This window comes from Ostrinia nubilalis, chromosome 4 (genome assembly GCF_963855985.1).
Source record: "Ostrinia nubilalis chromosome 4, ilOstNubi1.1, whole genome shotgun sequence".
NCBI lineage: Eukaryota > Metazoa > Arthropoda > Insecta > Lepidoptera > Crambidae > Ostrinia > Ostrinia nubilalis.
This window is the reverse complement of record NC_087091.1, coordinates 7,676,491-7,698,100: the sequence shown is the minus strand read 5'-3', so window position 1 is coordinate 7,698,100 and position 21,610 is coordinate 7,676,491. Positions and strand designations below refer to the sequence as shown.

The 21,610-nt window shown below is 36.0% G+C and overlaps 1 protein-coding gene across 1 annotated transcript in view; it reads right to left on the bottom strand.

Moving 5' to 3' along the window:
* The window catches only part of LOC135088579 (3',5'-cyclic-AMP phosphodiesterase), a 474,744-nt gene that overhangs the window by 445,289 nt on the left and 7,845 nt on the right, over window positions 1-21,610 (bottom strand). Inside the window, exon 2 of the mRNA XM_063983437.1 lies at window positions 1,244-1,655. Within this exon, the coding sequence (XP_063839507.1) occupies window positions 1,244-1,332 (89 nt within the window). The 5' untranslated portion in view covers window positions 1,333-1,655. The remainder of the gene's footprint in view (window positions 1-1,243; window positions 1,656-21,610) is intronic.

Genomic DNA, 21,610 nt, shown 5'->3' with positions numbered 1-21,610 from the left:
CAGAAGGTAAAATTTCAGTGAGCATTTACTCGCATCGCAAAAACAGCGATCACAGTAATAAAAATAAATCTTTTGGAATACCTTTTTGACACGATTGTATAGAATTTTTTTTAACACGCCTTTAGGTATTTTATTACATATGTAGTTTGTTTTCACATGACTACTCGTATAATATAGAATGATAATAAATTACAGTCATATGAAAACAAACTAAATTATTCGAGAGAAACTTTAATTAAAACAATGCGCGGAATAAAACCTGCGTCAATACGAAATCACAAATCTGCTCCTTTGAATCAATGCTTTAATATTGTCAACTTGAAATAAATGACGAAGTAAAATTGAAAACTCAACAATAAGAACAGTTGCGCATAATTCAAATTCAGACAACACACACAAATGCTTCAAACACAATTGCTCTTCTGTAATTACTTTATATCTCAGCTTTTAATTACATCGACGAGTTTAATAGCCACGATGTAGTACCTTGCCCGTAAAGCTTTTATGATCGGCACTCCGTTAACCGTGGGCTATGGGCATTAAAACCATTTTGAAACACTAAGGCTGAGTTGCACCACCTAACTTTAACGGTAACTATGACGATAACCGGTGCTTTTTGTATGGAGTTTGACAGATTTTTGACGTTTGTCAAAGTTAAAGTAAGATGGTGCAACCCACCCTTAAATTCCTCACAAACTATTTGTAAACATATTAATGGGGGATTACTTTATCGTGAATAAAATTAATTTAACAGATTTAGCCACTTAAGTTACTGGGTTCGGGTGAAATCGCAAAAGATCAGTTTTCCTTATACATGCCTGAAAATACGATTTGTAAATTCTGATCACGCGTCTTATTAAGGATTCAGCGTCATTTGAAATTTTGTCCCGAAATAAATCTATCGTACGTCCATTCGTGATCGTAGGTAATTAAGTTAAATGGGGCCAATGATGTTTTTCTAGATTGTTTTTAAAAATGTATTATTTTCTACGAGCAGTGACAGTAACAAGAAGAGAAGGCTATATTTTTGCCATTTTAGTCATTTTGGTGACTTAAGTTATTTCCCTAGTTTATTCCTTTTTAATTCTGTCCTACTTATTTTCTTGTGCAGGCTGTAGCAGCCTATAATTAAGGCAACATCCTGGAATCTCACTATCATGAATCACGAGACCACTTATTAAAGTTTGGTGTAGTTATGCGTTAACACATGTCCTTAAAATAAAAACAAATAAAATCTCCTTACCGTACGTTCGCAAGAGTGTGACGGCGGCTCTTGAGGTACCTGCCGTGGTACTTCTGGAGCTCGCCGATGCTGCCCTGCTCGGCCTGCATCCTGCCGTGCGCGGGCGCCGCCTCCTCGCCCGGCGCTGCGGCCGCGCCCGTGCCACGCTTGCGCGACGACTTCGACTTCCTAGCCGCCGCCGATATACATATCTTCACCGACGAAGGACTCCCAAAACTATACTTCTTTCCCGAACTCCGCGACGACGTAAACACCGTATCAGTACTACTCTTCGTGCTCTTATAAGACGGCGTTATCGTCGCATCCGTCGCGTCTTCCAACGGCCAATCCGAGTCGTCCTCCTCCTCTATCCCCGGCAGAGGGGACTGTTGACCGATCGGACGCGGCGAGCTTATTACTGGCTCCGGGGTGACTGTAAACAAGTGAGAACGCTCAGCAAATACCCCTTAGTCGAAGACATTTTCAATATCGACCACATCGGCACACGAGTAAAGACATTTCTGAAGCTTTCTTTGAAATTTTCTTTTAGTATACAGAATACAATGAATCAATGATAAGCACCGTCTGTAAAGTGTGTGATTTCAAGGCTTGACTACGTGTGTTATTGCTGTTTGTTTAACTGTAAGTTATAATACTTCCACGAGTAATTTGTTCTAAAAGAACGATAATTTACTATCATCTAATGTTTTATGGCTGCAGAAAACCGTTAAAGTCTTTAAGAATTATAAAGTATTTATATCGAAATTACGTATTCAGGGACCGTTGTGTTCAACCGGGATAACATTTTAACGACTAATTTCCACCTACCGGCTGAAATGTCGGCGTTGAATATAAATAAGATGTTTTTTACGAAAGTCATCAATAAACTTCAGTTTTAATAAAAATCATGATTTTAAATGAAGTTCTAACAAAAAAGTAGCCTGTCATTAATGTATTCAAATTCAATATTGCCCATCAAAATGTCTCAAAGATATGGATCTGAATTTATTATGTAAATTCGTACTTTGGCTGAAAAATAAGGCGGGTAGCCAACAACAGGCTCCCTTAGGAAAGTAATATGAGACGCACTTGGGCGATGAATTGTTTTATCGGCGGTCTGGCGAATAACGTAAACAAAGAACAAATAACTTTCAATGAAAACATTGTGGAAGGTTTTTTGTAATGACGGCGCGGCTATGAAATGGCACCGGTCGGATCGCGAGCGACATTGTGTTCTAGCAGAGCGTTATGTGTGGCGTATAATGGCTAGAAAGAGCTTTGTTTTGTACGAATTACCAGAATTAAAAGAAATGACAACAAGAAATACTAAGGGTAAAATAAGATGTCTCGTATTTATTAAGGATAAAATAAGATTTCTCGTTTACGTTTAGTATTTTAGCTCTACAAGAGTAATCAACGTAAATATAACATTTACCTTTGATATGTAGTCGTTAGGGCAGTGGTGAGAAATTGGCGGTCCATGGTCCTGACTTCAATATCAATCTAATTGGATAACTTGGATAATAAACTTCCCTTTGTCGGTATGTTATTGGTCGTCAAGGTGGAATGGCCACCATAAAACAAACGATATGTTCAAGTCATAGGCTGAATAGAGATATAGGCTGATAATATTAATTATTTGTTTCTACGAATGTACTTTGAAATAAACAGGAACGTTGCTTCTTCTGAGTTTAGGATGATTGAGAGATTAATAATATTGTATCTACATAGACTAAGGCTGAGTTGTACCACCTAACTTTAAAAGTAACTATAACGATAACCGTTGTTTTTTGTATGGATTTTGCAACCCAGCCTTATTCTGTTAACAAGGAATGAACGAAATCATTTTTTCCACTTTTACTCATAAATCATATATGTTGATATGATAAAAAAATAGAACGTCAGAAGTCATTAAAATAATATGATTTCATGATCTGGGTTTCGTTTGTAATCTGATTATGGCATAACAACCCAGAATGTAAAATGACTAAATACGAGTAAAGTATAAGTATTCAATCGTCTAATATGAAAATCGTGTATTCTAATTTTAAACGTGTATTTGAATAATAATTTCACTACCTTACGCGTTGCTTGGCTCAAAAACTAAAAATAGTATGTCGTACGGTGTGTAACCAGCGAAGCGACGGTGTTGCAAAGCGCGGTGCGTCAGCCGGCTGAGAAACCGTCAACGAATATACTGGAAATCGTTAGACAGCTCAATATTTTAAAAATAGTCTATGGATTTCTGTTACCAAAATAAAGATAGGAAAACTACATAAAATATATTGGTGACGGGGAGTTTTTACCTATGATAAGCTCTCATGCACGCTAGCTGGTATATTTGAAAAGCTTTTGCCCGTGATTTCGCCCGTGTGAATCTTGTCTGTCACAGAAAGAACGAAAATAATTTTCAAAATCGGTTCAGTAGTTTCAGAGTTGTAACAAACAAACTCGGACACATACTTTACCACCTCTTTATAATGATTTATAGATGTTAACGATATTTTCGTATTTTTAGTCAACAACATTTTCAACCAAATACTATTCCTTGCTGATTCACTAATAAATAGGGCTATTTACGTTGAAATTAACGCTTTTCATGTACTAAGTGTTAATGTGTAAACATGTAAATTACAGCTTAAAAATCTTCACGACACAACAAACACACACAAATAAAAGAACACCTCGTCACGAGGCGTGGTCCTGACAATCGCGGAGTCAATCGGCTGGGAAATAAACGGCCGCGACTCTCATTTGCCTGATACGTTTAATTCACTAAGGCCCAGTTTTTTGATTCATAGTTAAAATAACAAATTGTTAAATTTTGCTACTAATGGTTAAATATTAACAAAATGTTAACTCATAGTTAAAAAATGTACTAAAAGTCTAGCTAACCATTGTTCGAAAAACATTTTTCTGTGATATTTAACCACTTGTCATTTGACATCTGTCAAACTTGACCATTGGTTATTTTAACTACGAATCAAAAAACCGGGCCTAAGGCCCGGTTTTTTGATTCGTAGTTAAAATAACCAATGGTCAAATTAGACAGATGTCAAATGACAAGTGGTTAAATATTAGAAAAAAATGATTTTCGAACAATGGTTAGCTTGACTTTTAATACATTTTTAAACTATTAGTTAACATTTTGTTAATATTTAACCATTAGTAGCAAAATTTAACAATTTGTTATTTTAACTACGAATCAAAAAACCGGGCCTAAGGCCCAGCTTTTTGATTCATAGTTAAAATAACAAATTGTTAAATTTTGCTACTAATGGGTAAATATTAACAAAATGTAAATAAATAGTTAAAAAATGTACTAAAAGTCAAGCTAACCATAGCTCGAAAAACATTTTTTTCTGATATTTAACCACTTGTCATTTGACATCTGTCAAATTTGACTATTGGTTAAAATAACTACGAATCAAAAAACCGGGCCTTAGGCCCAGTTTTTTGATTCTTAGTTAAAATAACTAATTGTAAAATTTTGCTACTAATGGTTAAATATTTACAAAATGTAAATAAATAGTTAAAAAATGTACTAAAAGTCAAGCTAACCATAGCTCGAAAAACATTTTTTTCTGATATTTAACCACTTGTCATTTGACATCTGTCAAATTTGTCCATTGTTTATTTTAACTACGAATCAAAAAACCGGGCCTAAGAAATACCTAATTGAGCTATAGTTATTCACGTTGAAATGGACGCTTTTTCATGTCCAATAAGTTTTAATGTGTAAACGTGTAAATTAAAGCTAGAGGCGTGGTCCTGACAATTGCGGAGTCAGTCGGCTGGGAAATTAGAGGCCGCGGGCTCTATGTTCCTGATACGTTAATTATTCATCGACCACGCTCGATACTCGTAGTGTAATGAAATGGATGGCACTCATTATTGCAACTCCACACTAGTTCGAAAAACTAAGCTCAGTAAGTAACTTCCAGTTCGTTTGTTGCCACGGAAATTAGTACATTTTTAATGTAGGTAACTCTAAAAATGAACTTGTTGATGTGTAAACATATTACACCTACTAGAGGCGTGGTCTGACAATCGCGGAGTCAATCGGCTGGGAAATTAGAGGCCGCGGCTCTATGTGCCTGATACGTTAATTATTCATCGACCACGCTCGATACTCGTAGTGTAATGAGAGGGATGCCACTCATTATTGCAACCCCACACTAGTTCGAGTAAAGACAACAGCAAATCAGCCTACACAATTTTGTTTGAAAATAGCATCTATTACAACCCAGTAAGATGCTACAGTGTTTAACTTGATCTGCTGTCTCCTGTGCCTAAGCAGCGTATTTCTCATTATTGGAACCCCCTAGTTCGAGTACAATCAACAGCACATCACATTTTTATTATAAATAAATAAATAATAATAATAAATAAATATCCTTAGACATATCACACTGCGCTTCTAGTCCCAAACTAAGCGAAGCTTGTACTATGGTTATAGTAGAGAACACACAAAGGTGACTGAGTTTCTTCTGCCATTTATTCACAGCACCAGTCCATTATGTTGTCCAGAAGTGGTGGTAGGGCATGCTATATTTGGGATGTGTATAAAGCCCTGGAAAGGGCCTATGTACTGAATAAATATTTGAATTTGAACAGGGGTCTCAACGCGACAAAGAAATTTAATAATATAAAAACGAAGTAAAATTACCTAACTCTTGATCAATTTTATTGAAAAGAACTACTTAATAAGAGAAAACAAGAGTTTGCGATAACCTTTTACCCACAAAAATGAATTAACTTGGTAATTAACGAAAGTACCCTTAATTTTGCTAAGAACATAAATCTTTTGTACTCTGTCTTGGAAAAGTAGGTGTGCTCCTTTTTGTTGTTACTGTGAAAATAAAATAGAAAATCTTATTTTACAGAAAAGGTAATCTTGTAGCGGAGCCAAATCCAATGTTAAGTTTTTTTACATCTGGCTGTTCAGATTGTTTTTTACAGCCTACATAAAATATTTTTTTAAATATATGTAAGCATAAATAAAATCACATTAATATAAAGGCGAATGTTTGTGAGTGTGTATGTTTGTTACTTCTTCACGTCTAAACCGCTAGAGCGATTTTGATATTATGGTATGGAGTTAGCTGACACCCTGAATTAACACATAGGCTACGTTTTACCGCGGGTTACACCGCGGGGCACAGCTAGTTGTTTATAATAATTACCATCACAATCTTACTTAATACATCTACATAGCTACTATGATTAGGTCATAACATGACACGACTCTACATGTTTATGAATATCATAAGAATTGAGTAAAAAATTGAGTAAAATTCCGGCGAGGGTCGTCCTCACTTTGTTCTTAACCTGTAATTTCAGGCACGTTCTTTATATTTAATTGCGTTATGCTCCCAACACTACTTTGTATGTTTATTACGTCGCGTTGTCACGTCTAAGCCGGCGACCTAATTTAAGTAATGGTGGAAAGACCCATTTTTTATTGTAAAAAAAACTGATCGAGGTGAAATTATTTCATTGTCTTTGATGACGGATGGCTGGACAATATTACTGCTGATACTAAATATCATATACAGGTAGAACTTACATTCAGACTTGGTAAATTTATTAACGTGGGCTAATATACATTTATGATAATATCCTTTGAATGAATGTGTTGGTATTATTCCATACACGAGTATAATTCAGATTTCTTCAAATCTCTAAAAATAGCTTCATTTCCAAGAAGGAATCTTTAAAAAAGTTGTCGCGAGGCTTATATTCACTTAAACATTTACGACGAACTTTATTAGATAAACTAGCGGCCGCCCGCGACTTCGTACGCGTGGATCCCGTTTTACCCCCTTCATTTTCTTCATTTCGCGGTTTAGATCTTTTCATACAAATGTTTTTTCCCGCTAACTCCCGTTCCCGTGGGAATTTTGCAATATCCTGTTGTAACTAAGCTTTAAGTTTATTAAATACCTGCATGCCAAATTTCAAGCGTCTAACTTAAGCGGTTCAGATTTTTTCATACAAATGTTTTTTCCCGCTAACTCCCGCTCCCGTGGGAATTTTGCAATATCCTGTTGTAACTAAGCTTTAAATTTACTAAGATACCGCATGGCAAATTTTGAGCGTCTTACTTAAGCGGTTTTGATTTTTTCATACAAATGTTTTTTCCCACAACTCCCGTTCCCGTGGGAATTTTGCAATATCCTGTTGTCAAAATACCTGCATGCCAAATTTCAAGCGTCTAACTTAAGCGGTTTAGATTTTTCATACAAAAGGACTTGCCCCCTAATTCCCGTTCCCGTGGGAATTTCGCAATATCCTGTTGTAACTAAGCTTTAAATCTACTAAGATACCTGCATGCCAAATTTCAAGCGTCTAACTTAAGCGGTTTAGATTTTTCATACAAAAGGATTTTCCCGCTAATTCCCGTTCCCGTTGGAATTCCTAAGTATCCTATAACCTGCCCAGGAGTACGAAGAATAATTGTGCCAAGTTTCGTTAAAATCCGTCGAGTAGTTTTTGTTTCTATAAGGAACATACAGACGGACAGACAGACAGACAGACAGACAAAAATTTTACTGATTGCATTTTTGGCATCAGTATCGATCACTAATCACCCCCTGATAGTTATTTTGAAAATATATTTCATGTACAGAATTGACCTCTCTACAGATTTATTATAAGTATAGATAATCTCTTAAACTATTATATTTTTAGTCGTATTATTTTAATTATTCTTAACTTTAAGCGTAGGCGAGATTTATTCACGGTAATTTTCTGCCCTAAGATAAAGGAAATACTACCTACTAGGAAATATTCTTATCTTTCCCAATCGTTGAGGGTATATTTTATTATCGTATAGGAATCTTGCTAGGAAGTTAGTTACGCCTCTTTTATACCTCAGAGACCTCATCCAGGAATTAATGACGTCTTAATGATGACGTATTGTTATACCGCAGCTTAGTCTTAACGTAGTTACATGGACAGTAATAAAGAGATTATTGCATTACATTATGACCACGTTTTGGCGTAGTGGTTATGAACTTAGCTGCTAAGCCAGTTTCATTTTTCTACACTAATATTATAAAAAGCAGAGATTTGATTATTGAATAGGCTCCAAAACTACGATTTAAAAATTCTTTCACCGTTAGAGTCGTACATTATCCCTAATGAACGTAAACGGTACGAAGTTTTCTGGGTCAGCTAGTAATGAATAATCTATACGAGTATGTTTTTTTTTTCAAAAAAGTATTTATATCGCTTTTTAAATAGCTTGTAAGTCAAACTAAACACAAGCACCTTACATACTAAGTAATTAAGGTGACATTTTGTATTAAAAAATCACACATAAATGTGTGATTTTTTTAATGTCGACTTTGAATGCTGAAATAGGTAAAGCTTAAATAAGCACTGTATTAAAATTACCACGAACATTTAATATTTTAAATAAATAATATTTATATCCCTTTAGCTACTGAAATAAGCTTATTACGAGTATTCCAGGATTCCCAAGTCTAGTTACTTTAATTTACGATTGATTACTGGTTGATTTATCATTTAGAGACAATCTTAAGGTATTCCAGTACTAATCAAATATTTGAACGGTCTCTTCACAAAGCACCGTTAACATTCCGTTAGTCGACTAAAATACCATCTAAACTTAAATAAATTTTCTCATAGATGTCGGCCTATTTAATAAATTTAATTACCTACCCACAATCGACGCAAATAGAATTAAGAATGGGGCCCAGTCACTTAATCAATTTCACTGGTCGGAACGTAATTTAATAGCACCCTAAAGATTAACGAAATAGAGTATCTTATAGAGAGTTCGTGGATGTGTCGCCAAGCCTTTAGCTTTATAAAAAAATCTATTGAAGCAGTTATAGGTAACTGAATTTTAAGCTTTTTTTTATCTTACACAATATTAAAACTATATCCAACAGGGGTCAGATTCTTTTATGGAGTATTGTATGAATCACAATAAGTGTCAGATAGCATCAATACCTTAAAAATAAGTAGGTAGGTAGGTACGTTGAATTCCTTAACTCCAAGATTATAACATGTACCCTGGCCCAGAATATCGTGTATAACAGTGTAGGACTGTATTACTGTGGAATTATGAATACTAATTAGCACCTAATACTTGTAATATTGCGTGACAACCACACTATCCCAAAAATGGGTTACACAAGTGTGACTGTATGTACAGTTAGCGTCAAATAGTGCGTGACCCCAAAGTGGCCAAAAAGTTGACAACATACCTACTCTAAGATTCTTGAGTAGATTTTTATTGATTTAGTGTTTAATTTGACCTAATAGCCGGGAGAAAAAGTATTTAAAAATTCAAACCAGCGACTTGACCTGTGTACCAAGCTATAAGTGGGCCAAGTCGCTAAAAGACTCACAACATTATTTTAATTGAGACAAAGACGTGTTGCGATCTTTTTGGCTACTTTGGGTGTCACGAACTATTTGACTGACTGTACGAGCTTATCAAGGTCAAGGCAATAAATATAAAGCTGGCCGCAAATAAATTTGAAAATATCACAAAATGAGCATCAGCTCTGACCGGAAACATTCAGTGATTATTATGACGCCCGCCCACGCCACGCCGACATTTTCATACAATGTCGCTCATTCACGCGCCGCCCGGTCACGGGACAAGACGACAATGAGCATGCTATGAATACAAATAAACGTTTAATTTATCTTTATCTGTAGATATAAAAACGGACGAATAGATAAATTAGTTTAATGTGGTCTGAAGTAACATTTCTTTCAGCAATTGTCACTTCATTTGCTTTAAAATTTTCTGGTGTAATTTATTCAGTGACATGATATTTTGAATGTTTTATTTTAATTTCCGTTGATTCCGTTGTACCCGTTAAAAGTGATTTTAAACTTTCACTTTTACTTCCTAATACTTACCTTTGTTTTTATTTCAAACCTAGGTTTATAGGAACCAGGAAACCAGAAATGCCTATGAATATTGTATCTTTTATTATTTTTTGTTTTGTTTTTTGTAAGATGCAACTGTTTGCTAATTTAATAGACTGACCGCATCTAGCATTGCAGACAAACCTCAGTGGTTTATGCCAATGCAGCAAATTGTATTAATGTTAAGAACTTCCTTAGTAAAATGATAATAAATGAAAACAAAATATTTGATACGTAGAGCGGTATTATTATCGCTTGTTGGAGTACAATGAATTACATCGTCCCTGAAAAGCTCCTGTTTACATATTGTTCTGTAACTGTTCGCTTTGTGTGGTGTATAATATCGGAACAAACAATCAGTGCGATATACACGACGATAAATATTGAATCGTCATAATATTTTGTGCTTTATTCCCTTGTCACTGAATTAGTTGGTATCGATTGGGCGAAGTTACCTTTTGATGAAAAATGCATAAAGTTCGAACTGCCAATCTAATGGATTGGTATCCTCCTATCTAAAATAGGTACCTACATTTAAAAAATGTATTTATTCCCTTTACTTTTTTGAGAGATAACTATCTGAATAATTCTAATACAAATTAAAGTCCATAACTTAATAAAAATGTTAATGAACACTTATTTACCTAAATTTCACTTCTTAATACCCTGGGACTACTACGCAAAGACTCAGTAATTAGATATTTCGCCTAATTAAAGTTTGAATTCAATTACCAACTCTAACAAGGGACTTAATTGATATCAAGTCTTCTATGCCAAGTTGAATTATAATTACCTATTGTCGACTCCGTCTTCGAAGTAATTTATGTGAGTCTATTGTACCTGGTGTTCATGTGAATTTGTAAGGGCCTATAGCCTACTTATATTTAATTAATTGTTTTAAGGAATCGTCCGTAAAAGTGTATACCATGTGTCGTCTATAAAGATGTTTGAACATTTTTCGGACCCGTACCTATATTGCCAAGGGCATCTAAGCCTAGGCGCAGACCATCGACTTTTAGTTGGTCTATAGTTGGGTCGGACTGTTTTTTTTTTATTTTTATTTGTGTTGAGCGGCTATTCTAGTTCAATAAAGTCCTAGTATCACTGCGACCGTTATCGATCTATTGTGATCGCCGCTGTTTTCCTTACAGTTCGCCTCCGAGTCCTGCATCCATTAGGAAGTGCAGTATCTTTTGGGGGGCGATATGTTTTACATCTTGTGGGCTTAGGATGTGTTTGCCCAGGTGTAAGCTCCGCTTGCGCATCAGAGGTCCGCAGTCCGTGAGAATGTGTAGTGGCGTTTCATCTGCCTCTTGGCACATCCTGCACGTTCTTGTTTCGGACAGTCCCATAGTGGACAAGTGCTTGTTTAAGCTGCAGTGTCCAGTGAGGGCTCGAACTAAGATGCGCATTTTGGTCCTACTCAGTCCTATGATCTGCTTAGAGCTTTTTCGATCATAGGCTTTTATGAGAGCTTTGGAATGAGTTAATCCTGGCGTGTCTGACCATGCCATAAAGGATTTGTTTAAATAGATGTTCTCCAGGGTCATTCGAGCGAGACTTTTGGGAACACCACAAAAGGGTTCTGGACCATATTGTGTTCCCTCCGCTCCCGCTCTGGCTAGTTCGTCGGCATTTTCATTGCCCTCGATTCCCGCATGACCTGGAACCCATCTCAGCGTTACTCTGTTCCGTTCTCCTAGAGTATTTAGTCGACTCATGCAGTTTTCTACCAACTTTGAGGTGATTAAGTTGGAGTTTAAGGCCAGCAGCGCGGCCTGACTGTCTGAGTTAATGTAAATTATGTGGTTGGCATAATTTTTTCGCAGGTTAGCTTCCGCACATTCAATAATGGCGTAGACTTCTGCCTGAAAGATAGAGGCAAATTTGCCCAGGCTTTGAGATAGCCTAAGCTTCGGCTGCTCTCCATACACGCCAAAGCCTACGTTAGGGCCCATTTTTGACCCATCAGTAAACCATATAAGGCTGCCCTTCTCACAGGTGACTTGCTTGTTCAGCCAGTCCTCCCTGTGTGGTATTTCCACTTTGTAGTTCTTTTGGAAGCTACAACTTGGAACTGGGTTGGTGGTGGGTCGGACTGTTAATCAGTATGGAGATATATGAAAGTGCCCACATTACACCGATTTGGTACCGGCCGATTCTTCATACAAATTAGAATCGGGCCCAACTATCGGCCAACTCAAAATCGGTGGTCTGCGCCTAGGCTAATATTCCGAGATACCACAAATGATGTGACGTTACCTTTCTTTATTACGTGAGCTGTGAATTGCTGAACAAGCCTGACACAATTTATTTTATTTATCAACAAACAATTTTGTGTTCACATTGTAATTGAAATGCACCTATAGAGTGCTTTTAAATCTCAAATACATAGAGCATACTTCTAAAATGCATGACGCTGAGTGATTTTTTGGGGCGAATGCAAACGAATTCCGTGTCAACTCAATCGTGACGATGAAAAAATTCAATGATAAATTTTCCGCGTTCCCAATAAATAAAGTGTGAGTGAAATTTACCGGGTGCAAAATTGAGTCTAAAGTTGATTGGTGGAATAGAGAACGTAGCTGTCAGGATCGATGGGCGCTGTTTGTGCGCCAATGTAGATTGTAGGGGGATGTTCGTGGGAACTAGTGACATGGCCTTTGTTTAGTTGCATGCAATTGAATAGTACAGCAGTAACACGGATCACTGTACCTTTACTATCCGCCTGGCCGAACATAATTTGCGTAACGGAGTCTATACTTAGCTACGTTATGGGTTCTAATATTGTTTTCACCTTTAAATAAGCTTGCATTTAACATGTGTCGTTTTTGTAAGTTTTCTTGTGAATGCTACAATGTAACCTTGTTGGTGAATAAATAATCTCGATGAGATCAATGTTGTACGATGAGCTCGAACATTATGAACTTTTAAATTAGGTACACTCAGAAGTATAACATGTCCCATGCGCGCTCCTTGGTTTGACGATAATAAACTGAGTAGAAGTTACATCAAACTTGCACTACGCCTTCGTTCGGGACACTATCCATCGGCGAAGTTTGCATACCTAATGAAAAAATCTGATTCACCGAATTGCAGCACTTGTGATAAAATTGAGGATGTACAACATATGCTGATGGACTGTGTCAAGAATCGAACTGAAATCAAGAATCACTGTTTCAAGAGCTTCGATTAAATACCCAAGATGTAGGATTGGTGCAAAATATTCTAGCAGAGCCAAGGTCGGAAACTGCTAGAAAACTTTGCAATTTAATAAATTTAACAGAACAGTGACTCCTTTTATAAATTTAGGTAAGTATCTACCTAAATAGTACCTATTTTGACTTGTTTCTAAGTTAAGTATATTATTATGTTGTTTGTAAGTGAAGATACAATGGGGCTGACATATCCATGTGGATAAAAGCCCCAAATCAAATAAAGAATAAAAAAAAAAAGTATCTGGTGTAAGTAAGTTCCACTGCAGCGAGGCGTTAGGCAGGGAGATGTTATATCTCCGAAACTGTTCACCGCTGCATTGGAAGACGCTTTCAAACTCCTGGAATGGAAAGGATTCGGCATAAACATTAATGGCGAGTACATCACTCACCTTCGGTTTGCCGACGATATTGTAGTCATGGCAGAATCGTTGGAAGATCTTGGCACAATGCTCGAAGACCTTAATCGAGTTTCCCAACAGGTAGGCCTGAGGATGAACATGGACAAAACGAAGCTTATGTCGAATGTCCATGTTACGCCCTACCCAGTTTCAGTTGGGAGCTCAATTCTCGAGATTGTCGACATGTATGTCTACCTCGGACAAACGATCCAGCTAGGTAGGTCCAATTTCGAGAAGGAGGTCAATCGTCGAATCCAACTCGGCTGGGCAGCGTTCGGGAAACTACGCAACATCTTTTCGTCCAAAATACCTCAATGCCTGAAGACTAGAGTGTATAACCAATGTGTGTTACCAGTGATAACTTATGGCTCGGAAACGTGGCCTCTCACTATAGGCCTTATACAGAAGCTCAAAGTTGCACAGCGTGCTATGGAGAGGGCTATGCTTGGTGTTTCTTTGCGAGATCGAATCAGAAATGAGGAGATCCGTAAACGAACCAAAGTCGCTGACATAGCCCGACGGATTAGCAAGCTGAAGTGGCAATGGGCAGGGCACATAGTACGCAGAACTGACGGCCGATGGGGCAGAAAGGTTCTGGAATGGAGGCCGCGTACCGGAAAACGCAGCGTGGGACGTCCACCTACAAGGTGGACCGACGACATCGTAAAGGTAGCAGGGAAGCGCTGGACGCAGACCGCTGCCAATCGATCAACATGGAAAGCATTGGGGGAGGCCTATGTTCAGCAGTGGACGTCCTATGGCTGAAATGATGATGATGATGATGATGATGATCTGGTGTAAAAGTAAAGTTATCTGGTGTACCTATATTATTACATTATTAATATTTAGATGTACATAATAGATGTCTTTGAGACCTACTTAGTTAATTGTGTTTTAGTTGAAATTTAAATTTATAAAAAGTTATAACTTTACCGTTAAAATTTCACTTATTTGAGACGGGCAAATAAAATTTCAGCAACGGAAGCTGCTGTGACACACTGGCAACGTAACCTGCAGTAATAAAACTCGTTGAATTTTTTGGAATCCAGATAAAATTTCCAGCGCCTGTAATATTGACGTGCTTTAAAGCAAGGCATGTGTGTAAAGTAGACAGGTGCTAACATTACCAACTAACTTAATTTAAGGTAAGATAAAATATTTCGTGCCTTTGAGAGAAAGGTCAAGCATAACTTAATTGCTATTAATGTTAACTTTAAATCAGAAAATATGATTTTGTAGTTATTAACTAAGACATTACCATACCATTATCATCAACGGCAAAAATTCGGGGTCCACATATTAGCATAGGTAGGTACCATTTTTCTTACAGCTTTTCTTCTCAGTTCTTAATTTTTCCACAAGTCGTGATACATTAAACCAACGCTGAAAACGTACCGTAGTATAAAAAGTGTACGCACTCCAATCTATCATATCAACCCGGTCCCCAATTAACTCAATTTGGTCGTATCCATCAAAATTTCATCTAAGGTATTTCACGTCCTTGCGAACAATGTCACGTGGGTGTATGAGCAGGTATAAACGTAATTACTATGACTGATAGCAGATATTCCCTGAGGTAATAAAGCAATTAATATAAATTAAACCTCTGGCTATCTGAGCTATTTTGTAACTGGTCTTTGTGAGATTTTAGGAAACTTGACTAGGTAATGTTTTTGAAGTATGAAAAGCACTGACTGTTTAATTCATGGGTTAATCTGATTGTCGAATACTTTGAAATAAAATAGAAACTACTCAACCAAATTAAATTAAAATTTTATAGGACCAAATGGCAACTATTCCACATCAATCACAAAAAGTTTTACGTAGGTAAATCGGCTCAAAAATCTTTGCGTAATCGTTGTACTGTACATACATAGAAAAAGAAACATAGCAACAATGAATTGAGAATCTCCTCCTTTTGTTGAAGTCGGTTAAAAATAAATGGAGGAGGATATAATATGATTTAGACATAATAAACTTACATTATTTTAATCGTCCTATTTTAGTATTACCTATCCTGTGTTTGGGAAAGTACGAGTACGTTACGGGTAGGTATCTAGGTTTTAAATTCAGTACGATAGCTCAGGCAGCTCACTCGATAGCAAAAATAGATGAGCGTAGTTTATTTGAGCTATCAGGATACTGTTTATGTGAAAACCAGAGTAGAATAGTAAATCACAGTGAAAGCAACGGTTGTCCGGCATTTTCAGAGCTGAATTAAGTGTAGCAAAACATATCGGAAGCAATTAACATTGAAATGGATCAGTCAAACAATAAAAGCGTCCATTTATCTTTCAGTTTAAATGAGAATTATCGTTCAAGCGAAATAATTTCGCAGATATTTCAGCATTACGTATACAAATAAATATTGCAGTTTAATATCTGCATGGTTAGCTTTTAAGTGTAGATACCTATATTGTTTCGGTATTATTAGTTTAGTATATCAGTGTTGAGTTTTCTCTGCTATATCTCTAAATCAAGGAGATTGTTTTGGTAGAGTAGGTTTCTACCTATATATATTTATGAATGGATTTGTGGAAGTATTTTTCCTTATTTTCCAAACCATCTATTGCTCATTGTTACATACCAACGTTGTCTTTTTCTCGTTATGAAAAACAATATACAATACTATCCCCTTTTACGTAATTTTAATGAAAACTAGCGGCCGCCTGCGACTTCGTACGCGTAAAGATATAAGACTTTCATACAAACTCCCCTTAGAGGTTGATTTTTGCAAAATCCCCTCTTATTGAGCAGCTACGTTCTAAAAGGAACCCTCATGCAAAATTTGAGACTCCTAGCACAGTTTCTAAGATTTCGTGATGAGTGAGTGAATAGAACAATAAATAGAATGTACCTAAGTAAGAACAAGACTGTGACTACTGCGATTTTCAATCTGTTCAAAATACTCTAATTTCACTTTATTAAACAACATCATAATCCCAAGTGGTATTTTCGCCTCTGAATAAAATACAAGCAGATTTTGTCGGATAGGTACAGTTAAAGCGGAGCACTCACTGTTGACATTCCCGTATAAATGAAGGTTAAAAGTCCGAACAGACAGAGGTTTTCAGTTTGATTGAATCCCCTTTTATTCCCGCTTGCCTATCTCTTCAAAATCGGGATGGCCGATTCCGGGACAGTACAAGCTCATCTCAGTTATTTATTTACCCTTTTAACAAAATTCTGTTTCGGATCTATTCGATCCGGTCTATATTGTGTTTGTTTTATAAAATACTACGCGAACATACTGCAATGTTGGATAAATTCTAATTAATAAACCTGCTTAGAAATAATTTAAGCTAAAACATTTGAATGATAAATGTAGAGAAATAAAAATAACTAACAATAAGTGCGCCTCATACCCGATTGTACCTCATAAAACTGCTTGTGACACACAGACACGTAGTGACCTAATAAATAAGTTCCAGTTCTTTTCAAAACGTGTACGAAACCCAAAAAGTAAAATTATTTTTATAAGGTTAGCTATGTATTATTTTTTGTGAAAATCTGCTGTGAGTACCACACCTAACTCTCTTATGTTACGGTGAACAATAGGCCGCGGTATCAGCGGGAAGCGGCGTTCAACACGCCTCATTATCTGTGTTGCAAAATTAAACACAAGCCATATTTCCACATAATATTCTGAATTATCCCTAAAATCATCACACTTTTTTAATTGTTATCGCAAAAACTAAATGGATTTCTGGCTGCATAATTAAAACACACAATTCGAGTAATTGAATTTTTAATCATACATAGACAAAGAAAAATGTATGAATAGTTATACCCACCTACATGATTTTTTCATCGCAATTGAGAATGTTACTAGGTATGCAAAATCACTTGAAACCTATGTTACAGTTAAGCTTTTACATTTACAAATACATTAGTTTTTATTTCATTCAAAAATACCCAGTAGTTATGATTTTATAGGCATTCAAAGTTCGCTTAAATATTGAGTCCCGCCGACGGTCACGTGACCCCGCGTGACGTACATTCACAGTGTCCGCTCATTAGAAAACGGATATAAACATACTTAAATACATTTTTTTTTTTTGTAAATACAAACTTATTATACATATTAACACCCAGACCCATCACAGAAATTAAAATTGAACCAAACCCAAACTTGATGCGATTGTGTCGTTTTATTGCGAATTACCTTCCAGCTCCATCATTAGACCCTGATTACTATATAGAATTAAAGTACTCATCAATACAAAACGAACGAGCCCAAACTCGATGGATTTAAGTCGTTTTATTATAGAGTTCCTATGGCCACCTTCCAGCTCCATCATCAGATCAGCTCCATGTCATCATAATATTGCATGGTCATCCAAATCACATATGTTTGCGAAATTTCAGCCTAATCGGTTGCCTGGAAGTGGGTCTTAATTCAGCTTGCAAGATTCCACCCATACAAATATGAGCCAGTCACTGTAATATGACGTCACGCGCATAAAATGGCGGGCTGGCCGCCGCCCGCACTTTTAAAATTCAATATCTTGGAAACTAATTGACGTATCGAAATAATTCTTTCACGTATATTTTTTATTTTTAACATAGAATACAGATAGCTAAAAAACAAAATTAGTGAACATTCTTCGTGCTCTAAAAAATGAAGACTATGTGTATATCACCGTAATTGAATTTGGCTTCCAAATCACAACACTGAGCCGTCAGATTCAATCAAAAAGATGACTACGTAACTGTTAAAATCCGTAATCCCTACCCTATTATAAAGTAACTAGGGTAAGTTCCTTTCAACAATACAATAACCAACAAAGTCAAAATTGAAACCGGTTAGACAATGGGCCGTATCGACCTCCCGATCGATCCGGGCGCCAGGCGAATCTCCACCATTTGCCGCCCGGGACGACCGGACCGGGTGCGTTGCTGGATATTTTGTTTTTTACGTGATTAACTAATACCTATGTATTCAGGTACGTTGAACAAGCTGGCAAAAACTTAAACAATGAAAACCTTTTTTCTCGGAGAAAGAAGAACATTTTTAATCAACTTCCATTCCTTTTGTGACCGTTTGACCTCTATCTCAACAGGTGGTGATAAAGTTAAAATGAAGTACTTACTTACTTAGTAAATAAATACTTACCTACGTATTTTTAACCGGGTGGTAAAGTCTGAGAAGGTAATTACTGGAAGACAATATTCTACTTATTTGTATTATTGACTCTATTACTATTACTAACATTTCCACCCTAAACTGTCAATATTGTTGGATTATTACTTACTTTGGGGCTAGCTGGCGCTGTGTGAAATTGTCCAAAGATTTATTCATTATTACTTATTTATTTATTGCAAATGTTTTGAGGATTTTTATGGGACAGGAGGCAAAGGATTAATTAATTTCATTGATTAACCTTCATCATACTATCATTGTCTTAAACAGCGTAAACTGTAAAAAAACTGTAAATGCATAAACTTGCATAAACTACGTTTCAAACTGTATTTTCACAGTTTTCAAGTTCCAGGCCAAAAAAATCTCGGTCAAAATTCACTATACAAATTCCTACCCCATATCCTTTTAACCCTGAATACTTGAACACATTCTAAACGTCTCTAGTAGCTGTGACGTAGGAAAACACTGAAGAATATGTTAATGAATAAGTAAGACCGCCAAGCATCTGTGAAATGCAAAATGCATTACCCTTATTTGCCTTATGAACTTCACTCACGTAAGTTAAAACAGAAGTGACGTCATTTTAATTTCGTTCTTTAGCTGCAAAGTTTAATGTAACTTAATTGTGCAAAACAGCTAACAGCATTCAACTCAGTAGAAGACGATCGATACATGCAAGTTAGGTTTAAGTAGGACTGCTGTTTCTTTAAGTTCTTTTAAGTTTTTAAATGAAGCTAAAATACTGGCCATTAAGAATTTAATTTATTGTTTTCTTTTTTTGAATCCTACATATTCATAAACACAAAGTTGCAACTATTTGGAGGTCTGTTTCGGCGTGTTCAAGTTTTGGAATAGTTGGGTACAATAGACGTGTCCTGCCCCTATGACCAAGTTTAAACTGGCCCAGCGAACTTTCAATAACTTATAATGTCAATAGTTTGGCGTTCGTAGCATATTTAATATTAAAATATCATGTAAAACAAAGACTTTGTTAAACAAAGAAAGGAAAAGACGTTTATTAAAATGGGTCAAAACAAAAGATGCGTTTACTCTCGAATTATAAAAAAAAGTTTTAACATCTACTTATTGACAACGTAGTGCAAAACACACAAGGACGTATATCGCGTGATAAAAGCAAACTTCAATTGCATGTTGATTCAGTACGTGTAAAACGCGTGACGTATTCACTCGTAACTGTATCATAAAGCTAACAGCTGACTTTGACTTTGCCACGATCGATCCGGTACGTAGGGCAGTTGGGGTATGTTATTTTGTAGGGCGGGTTCCCATGGCCGCCCTTGCGGGCTGCCGCGTAAACATCGCTTTACAGGTGGTTATTTACATTGTTCCCTTTGGCCTTTGACTGCTGTAAAAATATATTTTGAAATTATGCGATCTAAACACATGGTATTTTCCATTCAAAGTAGCTTTAATCTCCTGTTTTTATTGAAAGCTAACATTTTAACCAATTGGGCTTTAAATAGCACTTTTACGGTTATTTTAACCCTACCACTGTTTCAGGAAAATAATGTAGGCCAGTGCTGAGAAGTAACAGTCACTAATATTACTATTATCGCCACGTGACGCGCCAGCGATGTTTTGACTGCGAATGATAGTTAGACACAGAATAAATACTAGTTTAGATTAGATAGATGACGTATTTATGACAGTCACGCACATCGTGTGACCGCAGCCTATATGAGTGTCACCTTTTCTTTTTTTAGCACTCTATCCGCTGACGTCATAATTTTGAAACGGCTTGGGCGAAGGAAAATTTATTAATATTTGGCGAAAAAAGTTCCAAGAACCAGTAAAGTTATAAATAAATGTTTTAAATTATATTTAAGACACTACTTCCAAATGTTGAAAGCCAAATTCTTCAACTTTTAATGTCATTTTAAAGGCCAATTTTAATTTATTTTCTCTAGACATGAGTTAGCATGTTAAGCTTGGACAATGACTTCGTGACTTGCTACGTCGAATGATACTAGCTAGCAAAAATTATCCATTGTCATCACTAACAATGAAATGATTTTAGCTATAATTGAAAAACCAATGAATGAGTTAAGTACGTGAGAAGATTTTTTATCAGTCATTTCATTTGTTTCTGTCCCATTAAATTAAATTGAGCTAACAAAACGTGCCTAAGCATATAAATAGAATATTTTTTATCGAAATCGTGTGAAAATACACATGAGAATCCTAACGAGCTTGTTTACATACAAAATTAAAAATAAAATATATTTTTTACGAAAAAATTTGAAAATAATTTAAAAAAATACTATAGGTATTATCAGCGTGTAAGATATTTAAAATTATCATAAAATAATCTTTATGTACTTCAACTCGTTAATATTTATGTACTCGTAGGTAAAAGTAAACAAAAAAATTGGATAATTAACCATGACGCAAGACAAAACTTCCGCCCAAAATTAAATCTGAGACCATAAAAGTAATTAAAAGTTTGTAATTTCGTAATTCTCGTGCTTTGTAATACTTGTCGTTAGTCTAACCCACACAGTACTTCCGAAATACAAAACACAACGTGCTCTAAATGAGTAAAATGTGATAATGAGAACAATGAACCATCCTTTTCTGTATATTCCAAACGAAAGTAAATAAAATCTTATAGCATTAATTTTACACTATGTACCAAAAGATGATGATGAAAAGGAAAATCTATACTAATATTATAAAGCTGAAGAGTTATAAT